This window comes from Frieseomelitta varia, unplaced genomic scaffold (genome assembly GCF_011392965.1).
Source record: "Frieseomelitta varia isolate USP_RPSP 00005682 unplaced genomic scaffold, Fvar_1.2 scaffold_201, whole genome shotgun sequence".
In the NCBI taxonomy this organism is placed as follows: domain Eukaryota; kingdom Metazoa; phylum Arthropoda; class Insecta; order Hymenoptera; family Apidae; genus Frieseomelitta; species Frieseomelitta varia.
The window spans coordinates 92,878-108,855 of NW_025109762.1; the positions used below are offsets into that span (position 1 = coordinate 92,878).

The following is a 15,978-nucleotide window of genomic DNA, read 5'->3' on the forward strand; positions in this document are numbered from 1 at the left end:
GCCTCGCTTTAATAAGGGTGCACGCCGGTTTCTCATTGAAAAAAACCGACACGTTCGCGGGGAGGCAATGTTTCAAAGCGAATAGCTTGATATGTACGTGTGGCTAGCGTGGATCTGATTGAGTCATAGACTCTGCGCCGAGTGGGTGATCTGCCGAGTCTAGCGCGGACGAGGAGCGATTGAGAGGATCGAGTGGAAGAAGTTGAATGTTTATGTTGGACACAGACCGCTGGTTGCGATTTCTAAGAATGTACGCGGAGGTTGGAATGCACGGTGACGCGCGTGAGATCGCTGCCGTGCGCGTAAAGTCTCCTAAATTGAAAAGACGGGATAATTAAAATGTGCATTGTCGAGCACTGAATCATTTGTTGTTGAACGATGAAATTGAATTGCATGTATCTTCAAAAATGGTCAGTTCGTCTTTTTTTGAATTTAATTCGATTGGAGATAAGAGTAAGATTCAAATAAGACACTCGGTATGAGCATACATATTTAAGATCGTACGTTTTCGTCGGTCTACTACCCCACTGATTCCATATATCTTCTGTCTTTACGTTCCACGGTGCTGCATTAAGTATTGCGTTCGAGCCGGAGTTTCCAAGAATACCTAGATTTCCCGCTGTATTGTAGAACTCCATTTATCCGAAGCCGTTGCGAGACAAACAGTTTCTGCATGTGCCTTCGTATAATGGAAACTCGTCAGTTCTTTCTACTGATTTCTCGTCCAAATCGATAATTTAGCGGATTCAATTTGCACAAATTCATTTAACTGATCGCTAACTAACATTTCGTCTCGTTTTAGTAAGTATACTTATTGTCAGTTTGGAATCTATATAAATATTAATTATCCTAAATATTATAATATAATGTAATACTAATATTATATTATATTATATTATATTATAATATTTAGGATTGTCAGTTTGGAATCTATATAAATATTAATTATCCTAAATATTATAATATAACATAATACTATATTTTATTATATTATATTATATTATATTTATTAAATATTTAGGATAATTAATATTTATATAGATTCCAAACTAACAATAAGCATATATTATAATTTTATAATTATATTATAATTTATATTATTATATTTATTAAATTATAATATTTAGGATAATTAATATTTATATAGATTCTAAACTGACAATAAGCGTATATTATAATTTTATAATTATATTATAATTTATATTATATTATTTATTAAATTACATTTATTAAATTATAATATATTATTTATTAAATTATAATATTATAATTAATATTTACATAGGTTCCAAATTGACAATAAGCATATATTATAATTTATATTATATTATATTTATTAAATTGTAATATTTAGGATAATTAATATTTACAAAGATTCCAAACTGACAATAAGCATATATTATAATTTATATTATATTATAATATTATGATATATAATTATATAATGACTATATAATGTAAGATTATAATTATGATATCATAATATATAACTATATAATATAAAAATTATAATTATCCCAAGTTCTAACAGACAAGATGTTTTGCAGTTAACAAGTTACTCCAGCGAGTAAGTTTTGACTTTTAGTAGCTCGTTTAAAATACCAACAATATACTCTTAATTCCTCTGGCCGTAAAATTGTATTCTTGGACGTTCTCTTGCTCGCATGATTTAATACCTATTCAGTTCAGTATACAGGATCCGGTGTTTCTTTGTACAGGTAGGAATGAAGATGCTCGTAAGATAATCGAACATTGTAGCTTATTGAAATTTACATAGGGCGGCTAGGTTCGCCGATAAATCCAGCGGACCGCTATAACCCTGGATATACTCCAACGCTGTGGCGTTTCTGTTGGCCGTACGTGTGGGCACTCGATGTTGCCCGAAATATTAAAGTAGGCCGGTAGCAAAAACAGATATGATCGCACGAAATTATCCGCTGGCTTGGTCAATTCTCTCTTGGGCCACGCCTTTATTCTTCGCGGACGTCTCAATAAATTTACGACAAGAGGCGGAATGTCCCGACTCTGACAAGTCGTTCACTCGAGCTCTAATCGAAACTCCACACATAAATTTCCGCTTTTCCACAAAAGAACGAAACAAAAAAATTCGAACTTTCGAGCCAACGTGCAATAAATTATCGCGGCGTGTCTAGATTCGAATACTTCTTTTTTTTTTTTCTATTCTGAATTTAACTTTAGATTCCAAACAGCACGGGCAATGACGGAATACTGTCAGAAATCGGTTCCTTCCGATGTGTGAGAGGACACACCGTGTCACTTTGTTACGTTCTGTTGGCAAATGCGCGGTAAACGATACTCCGATCTGATTTCATGCAGACCACGTACAGTATTCATGGTACACTTCAGACGGGTGTTCTTGGATTTCGGAGCGTACATTGTCTGAGAGTTTGCGAATGATACGGCATTCCGTCAGAGTGACTGACTGTTTAAGATCCTCTGGAACCATTAAGACGAGATCCTCCGGTATTATCAATGGCGGTATTTATTGACCCGCGTCTAATCCCTGTTATTGAGATTCATTGTCATCATTACGGTATCATTTGGATATTCTATCGTTTCGTTTCCTTTCATGCTTCAAAGGACATAAAAGGGTGTTATCGGGATCTGCGGAGCCATAGAATACGATAGTATACGAAAGTTGTCACGTCGTATCTGCATTTGTATAGAAAATTGCACTATAGATATTTAGATCCATTTCTCCTTGGTCGTAATACACGTGTAATTATTTGACACGCCATGTCTCAATTATCAAGAGAAACAGCAAAGCTATATTTTTATACCACGACGATATTCTGATTGTCTACATTCTTATTGTTGTTGAAATTTCATTTCATCATTGGGATCAATAATTTCAATAAATAGATTATTATTTTCAATTTATAATAATGAACGATTTATTTTATTTAAACTTTTATCAATCATCGTTAGAATGATTAAATAATTATCCTCCATTTGATCATATGTGCAATGAAATTCCATTATTAATTACAAATAAATAATAAAAAATATTTTTGACGATTACAAATAAATAATAAAAAATGTTTTTATAGATTTTAACTAATGATTTTATAGATTTTATAGATAAATTTTATAGATTTTAACTAATGATTATTTCTGACGATTACAAATAAATAATAAAAAATATTTTTATAGATTTTAACTAATGGCAGAGTAGTGCTTTTTGAATTATAAACTTCAAATATAAAATTTTCATTTTTACGTTACAAACGGTAGTTCACTCCATCGCTGTTACAAACATAAAGGCACATGTCTCTCGCCTTCGTTCGTCCCGTTGCGAAATCTGTAAAATAAAAATTTCACGTTTTTCCAGGTGATAGACTTTGGTTCGAGCTGCTACGAGAACCAACGCGTCTACACGTACATTCAGAGCCGCTTTTATCGCGCCCCGGAGGTGATCCTCGGCGCTAAGTACGGCATGCCGATCGACATGTGGAGCCTCGGCTGCATCCTGGTGGAGCTGGTCACCGGTTTCCCGTTGCTGCCGGGCGAAGACGAGGCGGACCAGCTGGCCTGTATCATCGAGCTGCTGGGCATGCCGCCGCCGCATTTGCTGGAATCCGCGAAACGGCGCAAGCAGTTCATCAGCTCGAAGGGTTATCCGCGGTACTGCTCCGTCACGACGACGTCCGACGGGTCGATCGTGTTGAACGGCGGTTTCTCCAGGAAAGGGAAAGACCGTGGGCCGCCGGGCTCCAGGAATCTCCGACAGGTGTTGAAAACCTGCGACGACCCGTATTTCCTGGATTTCATTCATCGCTGCCTGAAATGGGACCCGGAGCAACGGATGACACCTGGCAAAGCGTTGAGACACGTATGGCTGCGCCGTAGGTTACCAGAGCTTCCAGAGAAAACGAACGACGCTTTACCAGCGTTGCCGGCAGCCGCCGCGGCGCCGCCTACATCAGCGTCCGGCCTCCGTACTTCCGCGTCCGGTCGGAAGAGCTCGACCAAGTCGAACACAACCGTGCAGGCCAACAACGACACGGAGAACAAGGTGAAACAGCTGAACGACATCTTCCAGACAATGTCTACCATTTATACGGCGTTGCAGCGTAACGACGGAAGACCAAGAGGAAGAGGTCATCCAACGAATCATCTGACGGGGAGCATTAGCAGTCACACGTCCCTCAACTCTGTTGTTAGTGGCGATGCTAGTAGTGGCGGTGGTGGTGGTGGTGGTGATGGTAGTAGTTGTAGCACTGCTGGTGGTCAACAGCAACAACAGCCATCGCAACAACAACCGCAACCACAGCAACAGCAGAAGCAGCAGCAGCAGCAGCAACAACAACAGCAGCAGCAACAGCAGCATAGTCATCAATTGCAAGGGAAACAACAGCACAATAATGGCTCGCATGGGTCGCATGGATCGCACGGATCTCATGGTACTCATGGATCGCACGGATCCAACGGATGGAGCATATCGTTCCTCGAGTGGCTCGAGGCGGTGGACAATGATTAGCAAGGATATCCTCGAGGAACCGGGACGTTTCATATGAAATACGAGGTCTCGCTTGCTATCTTTTTCTAACGCTGTTTGTCGACGCTGTAACTAGCCTGGCCTCGTGTCTCGTTGACTCGTTGGATTAATTCAGCTGTCTCGATGGTCGTTGAAACGATACCGAGACTACTAACGGTAGGTTCCTGCCTGTGGTAATATAGTCGCTCTGCGAGAGAATATTCCTCGGAGTCAAAAGAGAGAGAGAGAAAGGGAGAGAGAGAGAGAGTGGCCTCGTCTTCGACCTCCGGATACTACTGTGATCTACGCGATATGTTACTACGAAAAAAAAAAGAGAAAAAAAAATGAAAAAGAAACAAAAAAAAAAAAACGAAAAAAAAGAAAAGAAAGGACTGGTGAAAAGTGACGAAGAAACTGAGAAAATCGGATCCGCGATACCTCGAATCATGTACCTCACCTAACTTGGCGACGTTGCTTCGCGTTTCTCTTCAATTCACTTGTCCAGAGAAAAGGAGGCGTTGCACGATCTGGTCGCGCTTAATCGAGGACGATTGCTTTTGGTATTCACTTTTGTGGTCAACCATTCGATACGATTCGCAAAGATGCCTCCCCTGTACACTATGTACGTGTACGTTGAGACATGTTGCGTGTATTATTCGTTCGTTCGTTCGTTCGTGTCTACCGCGCGTCGCCTTTGCGTCCTATTATCGTGAAAATAGAAGGGGAAGGGGGAGAAGATGATCACCGAGGTTATTGTGCCAAGGGAAGCAGGAGAACCAAAGATTTGCGCCACGTCGATGAATCGATTCTCCGAAGGTGAGAAGTAGCAGTCGAGAGGTTTATTCAGTTGACGCGTTGCTGTTCTCTATGGCAGCAAGGGGAAGGATCCGCTCGACGAAGCTCGTTCGTGGATATCTAGACATTACCGAGGCGCCGTGATACGGGGGAGCCTTTCACGTTCAACCGAGAAATCTAATAATCAAAGGGCATGCGCCTCGCTGAATATAGTCATTCGAGAAGCTTTTTAGGTCAGATGATTCCTCTGTAATATTATCAATATCAGAGCAGAAGGAAAAAGTTGATTTTCCATCGGGCATAATTGCAGACCTGGGCGTTTTGAAAAATTTTCAAATAACATTGTTCTCAAATTACTTGTTACTTCAGAATAACGAATACTATTTGTAAAATAAAATTATGTTGTCGAGTATTTCATACGAAAATCAAATTAATTTAGTTCCAATTAAATGATTTATTTGTCATTTTGCGAGATAAATTGTTTACTAATTGCCAGGATCTTTATTTTGATAGAAATAACTTATATTTACTATTTCTTGTTCTGCAACTACGGTACACAAGTTGAAATGGCTTTGTTTTGGTGACGATAGTAACAACTCCCCTCTCGTCTTCGTCAGGTAGAAAGTAAAAAGACTATTTTCATTTGCAACTTTAAATGTTTCCTAAATTTTGTTTATTAAAGGATCAAATGTTTGAGAAACGAATCCTATTAAAAGTTAAGACAAATTTCTGCCGTGATAACACACATTGATCAATTATTTAGAGTTTCATTTTGATTTCCATTGATTATTCTTTTTTTTTTTTTTTTGTTCACTTGAGCATTTTGATTTCATTGACACTTACTTTGAATGTTATTTTAAAGACAAATTTTCAATTATTTGCATAGCTTCAAATTCCTTCAGTTGGTCAAATGAGCTACATACCATTAATTGAAATCCATTATTTGCCAAATAAAAGGAGAACATTATTTCAAAAATTTATTTACAAATTATTATTCGAAATAAATTTCGGCCAGGTCTGCGTAATTGTTGATGAAAGGCGATTGAACTTGTCTTTCAGCTTGAGTCGAGATGTCGATTAAATGACGATCGTAAAACACGGAAAATTAATAACAATCGAATATCCACGCTTTTTCCTTTTTTCCCTCCTTTTACGTTTTCTTCCGATGTCTCATCTTTTCCTCTTTTCGGTTCAATGTTCAAACGAAAATATTTCAGCCGCGTTAAATTATTTTCAAGCGACACTACGAATTTTAATTTTAATCGCGAATGAATACCCGTGACTAAGAGCTGCGCTGAAATGAAAAATGAGCTCGACATAAATGCACGGCATACATCACCAGCTTATGCGACCAGCATTTTGACGATAACAGCTCTGAATATGTCGGACGTTGGAGTTCGAATTCACCTTTGAACTTTCTCGACAGCTTCTTTATCATCTCCAAGTGTGAACTTTTAATTAGACTTAGCTTAATTCTTTCCAGCTCTCCTCGTTTGTGAAACACAGTCTCTTTCAACCCCCGTGGCGAAATCCTCGCCGCCGCGAAACATTCGTCCGATCGATTCGTCCCTCGCAACCTGACAACTGCCCTGAATTTCTCTCTCGCGAATTACGCGTTCACCGTCGTTCGTCGTTTATCAGCGTTTGTGTTGTAACTCTGCTAAACCGGAGACAAAAGACGCGAAATCCTGCATCCCCTAATCCCAACGCATTTGTCGCGTCGAACAACGGAGAAAACGGAGCTTCGCAACTGGAACTTTCGTCTCGTCTCGCGTTGGAAACGTAAGTCGCATTGGAGATTTGTTTTGCAATCGGATATCGATGGGACGAGAATCGCGCTCGCCAGTACTCTAGGGCGGGGACGGGATGGAATTTTCAAAGAAAATTGGAGAACGCCGGACGAGGAACGATGGCGGGCATCGATGTGCGCGACGAATCGCTCGAAAGAGAATCCTGTGGAGCCGTGTCATCTGGCTGCGACCCTGGCACAAAGCGAACTCGTGCTAATTTTAGTTTTGCTCGAAGGAACCGATTGAAGCGTTCCTCGTTGTCGAATGACTGAATGACGTTCGTCGTCGTCGTCGTTGTCGCGAAACGGAGGGAAAAACGTGCGCGAGACGCGGATGAAGCGACGTGGATCAAAAGGACCGAGGAGAGAACGGACGTGACATTGCGTGACATTGAGCGTAAAAGTATAATAGAAGAAGGGAGGAGGGGAAGTAGAGCTGTCGAAGGTGGCGAACGAGAGGGGAACGAAAAAGAAAAAGGTGGCAATAAATTAGCCAACGACGAAATGAGTTACGATGTGGCAGTCGAGAAAAAGAAACAAATTTTAGGGAGAGGGGGGGGGGGAACAATCAGTGAGAAACTAACGGAGATTATTAAATCGTGATATTGAACAGGATATCTTGTGATATGGAATTTTAGGTGTATTGGGGGTTCACGTTGATGAACATAGATAAATATAAATATAAATATAAATATATGTACATGTACATGTATATGAAATGCGTTTATATACGTTGTAACGCTCTAATTAAGAGAGAGAGAGAGAGAAAAAGAAGGGGGAAAAATATCGCTACGATTATTAAAAAGATACGCGCGTAGTAAGAAGTAGTCAACTGAAGAAAAGAAAGAAACAGAAAAAGAAAAAAGAAGAAAAGTAAAATGTTACAGGGAATGAGAGTGAACAAAACGGTCTCACAATAAAAACGGTTGCACGACATTACACAATGTATGTACAGAATTTTTTTCAATGTAAGAATTATCGCTTGATTGCCTTCGCTGTTTGCCTAAGAAAGAAACTTTATTCACGAAAAATTGTTCAGTGTAAAGGTGGCTGTGATGTGGCAATATGAATTTTTCGTAGTTGAAAGAGTTTCGAAGGATTTTGAGATCAGTTTCATTCTTTTAAATGGAATCGTATGTTTTTTTACGTAAAAATATATATTATATAATAAACATATTATATGAAAATATGTATTATAATATGTATAAAAATATGTAGAAATATTATTGGTTTAGGAGATTATTTTAACTTTAGTTTTGCAAAGTCTGTGCATGAAAGACAAGGACAATATGAACACAAGAATACCGTTGTTTCCTTTTTTTTTTTTTTTTTTTTTGTCTTTTATACGACAGAGTTTACAGAATTAAGGTACAAAAATAATTTCTATACCTCACACTAAACAAATTTTTGTGAATGAAGTTCCTTCGTATCTCCAGAAACGACAGAGACGGTCAAGCGTCTAATTCTTATTTTAAAACACTCTGTACAGTACACTGTTCACAAAAATTATTTTCAGTTTCAAAATGATTTTTCTTTTATTAAGCAAGAACATCAGAAAAAGTAAACGACAAGTCAACGAAAGTTGTTCGATCATGTAAATGAGATGCAAACTCAATTATCGTTTGAGTGGCAAGCGACATATTTGGTGCGGGTGAGCAGAAGCATGCGTGTTTAATAAAAAAAATCAAATGCTTCTTTTTTTTTTTTATCGTTTCGTATTCATTTTGAAATGTCCCCTAATTTTTGTGAGCAGCACGTATCTTTCACGGTTCCTCTTTTCGTTTCCCCTTCTGTTTTCAATTTCTTTCGTGAAAACCACGAGTCCCCGTGATTTTCGATTGATTTTGCAAGTTTATGAGAAAACGAACGTATATACATATCGGTTCGTCTCTTCTTTCCTTTTTTTTCTTCTCTTCTTTTCCTTTTCTTGTGTACGCAACATGCAAAGACTCGTCCATCCGCTGGCCGAGAAACGTAGAGGAAACACAAGCATCCGCCAATCGATCTTTCGTGGTCGCGTCGGATTTCGTTTCACCTGGATTTTTCGCGTTACGTCCGCGCGTGATCCAACGATCGATCGTCAATACCACTGCCAATACCATCCTACCATACTACGTTCCATCGGGCCCTCGTTTTTTCTCTCGTAGATGACGCAGAAAAAGTGATCGCGTGTATTATTTACGACCCTAGTCTCTCCCCAGCGAAAATTTCAGCGGCGTCCTCGTCGTCGTCGCCGCGTTCGCACAAGGATTATCGTGATAAACGCGTCGAACGTGCTCATGGAACGTTTCATTGTTGCAAATAAATAGTTAGCACTCTCTCACACTCGATTCTCGCACGGAGAAAGGAAAACTAAGAAGAGAGAGAGAGAGAGAGAGAGAGAGAGAGAGAGAGAGAAAGAAAGAGAGAGAGAGAAAAGAAAGAAAGAAACACGAGAGATACGAGAAAAAGGCAGATGAATAGCGTTTGCCATTTAATGAAGCTTCGTTCTGTAATATTAACCAGAGATATAGATCGCTCGAGTGTTTACGTAAGACTTAATTTAATCGATCACTCACTGTGCTTCACTGTGATCAAAAAACGTGTAGTCCGCGTTCGTTGTCGGTGGAAACTTCGGCTCAATGTAATCGTGTGTACATTATCGATTGATCTCGAAGAAAATTGCGCAAAGATTCGTTCAATATCGCTTTTTTCTTCCACCTTTTCTTCTTCTTCTTCTTCTTCTTCTTCTTTTTAATCAATTTTTTTAAGAGGGAAAAAAGGAGAAAGAGAAAGAGATTATGAGAAATGTAAAATATGACAAGCGATTCTCTCTCTCTCTCTCTCTCTCTCCCTTTGTCTTTCTTCTCTTCTTTCGTTTTAATTGCTTCTACCACTCGCGCAACGCGTCTCGTCGCCAATCATCTTTAAACGATAGCTTTGGGCTTGCAAACGTTATATACACTGGCCGAGATGTAGTAAGCGCGGACTGTTTCAAGGCCGAGGCTTTAACTCAAGGCAAACGAGGGTGTGTTCCGATTGTCTGGAAGGCGTGCTCGAAGATTCCTCTTCTCGTAATAAAAAGCCCGCAGAGAGAGAGAGAGAGAGAGAGAGAGAGAAAAGCAGATACGCACGAGATTGCTCGCACGCTCTTACCTTGCATTTTATTATATTTAGTTGCTCTTGAAAATTCATCCACGAAAAGATGAAACGAAAGATTTCGATTATTAATGTGTCTTAATCCTCTATGATCAATTTTTTTCTTTTTAGACTCGGACTACGGATCATTTGATCAGTCATAAATGTTTCTTACTCGCACAAAATTTTCAATCTTTTGGTGCGATGTTTGTTGTTGCTATTTTTTTTTTTTTTTTTTTATAAACTTTATGTTAAAGTTATGTAAGATTATGCGATAAAGATTTTTTTTTACGTAAATTTATTTATATACAATGTTTGAAATATATTTACTGTCGGACGAAGGCAATAACAGTCGGTTCATAAATAATATTATTCGATGACGAAGGGGACAGTGATAGAAGAGTAATGAAATAAAAGAGGTATGAAACATTGTACGAATAGAGTATTTATAAACCCTCTCGCGAAACCCTTTACGGACGATCAGTTGAAAAGTACATCCTCGCGTATTATTTCATCTGTTTTGTTATATTTCGCAATATTGTGTTTCATTGGTCGTATCAATGCCAATCCGATTTATTTACAACAGTAACTTGGAAATTACGTATAATTATATAATACTATATATATATATATATATATATATAGTGTTATATACATAATTTACTACAGTCGTATTGTATTTCATCAATGCAAACCAACAGCAAATGATGCATTTACAACAATTATTAGATTTCAGATTGAAATTAAAAGCTACGATCAATTCTTATTTATCGAATTATAGGGGGGGTTGAAGATATTGAAACCATTGCATGCATTATAGATATTCGCAAAATAACGTTACGAGACAACCTTAAAAGACAATGAAACGCAATTCTACGCGGATCAAGAGTTATTTGACATATTTTTACCATTCTTGCTGTGCTCGGATGATGAATTTCCTAAAAGGAAGCTGGTGAAGTCGAAAGCTGCTTAAATTAAAAAATAAACACTGTGTCACAGATTTTCACGATAGTCACCTGGCGGAAATGCATATTGAAGCTTAACAACCGGCCGCCCCAACCGCTGTGCACGGATACGTAGTATCGTGTCCGTTATGCATCTCTTCCTCGGCTTGTACGAACACACGGAAATGTAGGACGCGCGGCCGTTTCGACACACGACAAAAGAACTAACCGGGGGGAAAACGGTTTGATCGATCGGAAGAAAAAAAAATAAAAAAAAAGAGAAAGAACGGAACAGAGGGAACGAACTCGGTGAACTTGTGCATTCCCGAGCAAATGGCCGATTTCCACCCGCCGTTATAGCCGTCTTCGAAATGAGAAGCGATCGCTCGCGAAGAGATAGAGGTATGAAACATTGTACTCATTGTACGAATTGCAGCAAAGAACAAATTAAGAAATGAGAGAAAAGCAGAACAGTAACTTTTCATCGTATCGAGAATGAAAATTGATCGGATTTCCGTGTGCTTGGAAATCGTACGATTACATTTCGTTTACCTGGGTTGCATTTGTAAAAACCCTGCTAGAGTCTTTGGATCTTTATGTCGTCTGATATTGCTCGTCGTTTTAGCGAGCAAAAATGGTTCGAAAGTTTTAAGATATAAATCACACGTGGGGTGACGATTCTTTCAATATTGTCTCTAAAACTCGTTAAACACTTCGGTATCATCGTCGACTCTGGCCGATAGTCGTCAATTCTGAAAATTCCTCGCGTCTTACAGTAAGACATTTCCCAGCACAATAGTGATAAAACGAAAGGAAACAAAAGATTGAGAAGATGTGCTGTATGTACGAAAAATGATAAAGGCCGTGATACTAGATACTGTTTGTAAACAGTGTAATAACGAAAGGTCCGAAGAATGTAGCAGAATAAAACGTCGAAAATGTGTCATCCAACTCATTGTTAAGTGTTTTTATTATGCGTATGTAATACGCGTATTATAGTACATTCTCTGTGGATAATATATATATATATTATTATTATTATTAATAATAATATATATTATTATTATTATTAATATATATATATATACATACATAAACACGTACGTATATTATATACGTGCGTACGATACAATGTATAATACACAGGACAGTGTGTTGTATCACGGTATATTTTAATATGCATATTGGAGGAAAGTCGTTTTCTATACAAAAAAAAAAAGAAAAGTCGAAAATTGTTGATCTCTAGTCTGTCCGAGTGTTTGTCCCTCTGAATTATTCAAAAGCGAAAGACGAGACGATTTCATAAATCGTTGTAAATATTCGAGAACTCGAATCGAATAGATTGAAACGGAAGCAATAGGAACGTTCGGTTACATCGAGCATATTGTAACGTTACCTTGATATTTATACATTGTGCTGTACCGATTTCCCGATGAACAAACTGAGACTGTAAGAGGTAAAACGCCAACGAAAACGAAAGCAGTGAACTAATCTTGCCACGATTATTACAATTTGCCGGCGAAGAATATGACGGGTCGCATTTTCCGTGTTGCGAACCTCGGTACGTTGCCAATTAATTTTGTTAAAATTGTAAAAATTCGTATATTTCTCGACTAGAAATATATCGAAAGACGTTCAAACATTGGAGACAAGATGTTAATCACTTTTTCACTGGATCGAACGTGTTTTCTTTCCATAAAATATTTCTTCTCAGTCGTGAAGTGACAAAAATGTGCTCGCCATGTTCTTTCCTGTAATCTTCGATCAAACGCGCGTATAATTAACCCATTAACTGTCGTGCGGCCTCTCTCTCTCGAAACTTTTGCATAATTTTATACAAAATTTAATCAATGGACTTGGTCGAAGTGTTGTATTTTTGAACTGGAGCTTTCCTTTGATCGCTTTTTATTCCCGAAACCGAGGGCTGTGACAGTTAGTTGGTTAATTGATACACGTACATACAGATTTGTGTATTATTTATAAGTTATAAATAAACTGTGGATGTTTGAACAACATGTTTCACATATTTTCGTGAAAAGGCATATGCACACGTGCACGCGTTACACGTCGCTTTTGTATCCGTGTCACTGTGATTTGGCTGCGGTTCGTAGATGAATAAAATCGCCAAACAATTGCGCGACGCTGGCGATGCAAATAACAAATGAAAACGATCATTGTTGCAATTGCAATCGCTTAGAGCGTGTGTCGCAACGGTGGCGCGAGTTGCTTAAAAATTTAACGTATTCATTAACAGCGTATTTGCCCCACTGTTCGTGCATATTTGCATATTTTTCGTGCATATTTGCACACGCAAGTTTCGCACATTTGCATATTTGCCTACTTTTCGTACATATTTGTAAATGCACAAGGCGTGTGCGCACGTGCACGTGAAGCAATAAGCAAATATGCACGGAAAAATAGGCAAATATGGACGAAACGGTAGGGGAAAAAATCCCCGTCAAAAGCGAGACGCGGTATTTGCATATCTTTTCGTGCGTAATTGCGTATATTTTTTTTCTTTTTTTATTTTTTTTTTCGTGCACGAACATCCGCAGTCTAGTTATAAACGTTTGTGCACGGTAATGACGGAGTTGGCGAATTAAGCTCCGCGGGGACGCGGATTTATCGAACTGATCAGCGCGGCAGTAAGTTCGTTGAACGCGGCTGCCTCGTTCCGTGACCTTCCCTCTTTCCGATTCTCGCCATTCCGGTGAATCCCCGATGCCACCGCTCTTTTCCCCTCTCTTTCGCCATTTCGCTTGCCCAGCCGTATATCTCGCAATTATCGTCATCTACCAACCTCGTCGCCATCGTAATCGTAATCGCAATCGCAATCGTCATCGTCATCGTCATCGTGTTCCTTAAAAAAAAAAAAAAAAAAGAAAAGTAAGAGAAAAACGAACGTAGCGGCGAACCAACGCTCGTCAGGTGAAAAATTCGTGTTGTTTAGCGATCCTCACGGACACACGCCCGAGAAAAACGAAAGAAAAAAGAAAAAAAAAAACCGCTAGAAAGGGCTCGAGCTATAGAAGACGTAACAATGAAGTAATAAGTTAAGCGAATAGTGATAACCGATTATAAGCCGTAATACTAGAGATAAGGGATGAGTGGTGCGGGAGAGTTGTAACGTTGTATCGAGGTGTTGCCACGAGAAGACGAGAGATGGAAATGAAGGTGAAGGAAAAAGAGGAGGGAAGAAATAACGGGGAAAGAATGAAATATCCTTGTAGACTGTAGATTGTTTCTCGCCGACGGTTCTCTTCCTTTGTATCTCCTTCTTTTTTTTTTACTTGTTTTTTTCTTCTTCCTCTCTTGTTTTTCCTCCTTTTCTATTTAATCTAGCGACGAGAACGATGCGTTTCGATGTGTATTTATTTTTAACCCGCGTCTCTCTTCCGGAGGGAACGACCAATTGATCGTGTGGCCGTAGCGTATCACGACTTTTATTTCGCGTCCAACGAAGCGTGCATTTTTTATTCGCTGCGAAACGCTGTGTGCTTTATTGGCCGAAAAAAACGTGTGCACGCGTCGGATTCGCAAGGTCCGATTGATTTTTCGAACGTAACTTTAAGATCTCGGTCGCAGGAATGGGAATAAAATTGAAAAAAAGAAGAAGCGAGAAAGGGAATAGGAATCGTGGCGGTTTTCCCAGCGGAACAGTGCCACTGTATCACGGCCGGACTGATCTGTTTGCGAAAAAGCTTGCTGCTGGCCTTTTTCTTCACGCGAGATATGACAGCGACTGAACCGTATGATTTTAACAACATGCAATATGATTCTTAATCCCCTGCGTGGTGCGCGTCAATGAAATCAATATCGAGTACGTGTCTCGCTCGGTTTTTTTTTTTTTTTTTTACTTTGTCCTCTTTCTGTCTTCTTCTTTCTTCAATTTTTTTTTTTTTATATCGAACGTGTACATACGTACGTACGTATGTGACACGACGAGTGTGCGAAGCGATCGTGTTCACGGTTCGATGAAACACACAGTGCGCGCGAATGTAAGATCGATAGTCGTGTAAACAACATCTCCGTGTCCGAAAGGAAGCTAAAAGAAAACGAGAAATGAAAGAAACGGCAGATATACGAGGATCGAAAATAAGTATGCTGCCGATAGAATTTCGTAGAATTATCAATGACACTTAGAAGACGACGTTTGTACGATGAAAATGAAAAATACTCTGTACAAAAAAAGAAAGAGAAAAAAGAAAAGTGTGTCGTACACTCACGAACACGCACGCACGCATATATGCATAAATAATCTCCTCCCTCGATCATAACGATGTTCGTTTTTTTCTTTTTTATTCGCACGCGTACGTTTCTGCACGCACTCTCTTTATCCTTGTGATCCCGCGGATCGTCTTCTGAAAGACGTGGTTCGTTCCACGATAATATGTGTTTTGTATTATCGTTCGTTTTTTAGTCAACTTAATACCCGCTTTAAGGCCTTTTCTATATTTTTTAATCGCATGAATACTCGCCGCGTGTCTTGCGAGCGAAAATTTCGTTCGATCATGTGCCGCTGCAACGGAGAGAGAGAGAGAGAGAAAGGGCAAATGAAAAATGAATGAAAGAGTGTGTGATATGTGCGTGAATGTGTGCACGCGAGGAGAGAAAGAGAAAGGAGAATACAATAACGTCTTTCACGCGTAAAAATATTTTAGCCTGTCATCGTTCGCGCGTCAATTGTATCATACAAATCCCTCGATTGCGTTTCCATTAATTACGCTCACACCTAATTTTAATCGAACCGAGTTCTAACGATATCTATGACCGTCTTGTATTTGATTGTGTACCTCGATTTGTATATATATACATATATAAAGAAAGATTAAAAA

The 15,978-nt window shown here is 38.9% G+C and overlaps 1 protein-coding gene and 1 long non-coding RNA gene across 3 annotated transcripts in view; both read left to right on the forward strand.

Moving 5' to 3' along the window:
• LOC122526876 (dual specificity tyrosine-phosphorylation-regulated kinase 2-like) overlaps positions 1 to 9,472 on the forward strand; it is a 44,386-nt gene extending 34,914 nt beyond the window's left edge. The window contains exons 2-3 of one of the 2 annotated variants that reach the window (XR_006306235.1): positions 3,353 to 4,765; positions 9,440 to 9,472. Coding sequence is in view for 1 of the 2 variants with exons in the window: in XM_043650499.1 (XP_043506434.1) it covers positions 3,353 to 4,501 (1,149 nt within the window). In the remaining variant the exon portion in view is untranslated. Of the gene's footprint in view, positions 1 to 3,352; positions 4,855 to 9,439 lie in introns of those variants that run through there. The other variant, XM_043650499.1, reaches the window with a different exon arrangement.
• Positions 9,473 to 12,221: 2,749 nt separating this feature from the next.
• Positions 12,222 to 15,978, forward strand: LOC122526883. The gene is made up of 2 exons (XR_006306236.1): positions 12,222 to 15,158; positions 15,196 to 15,978. It is a non-coding gene; the product is annotated as an uncharacterized LOC122526883 (long non-coding RNA).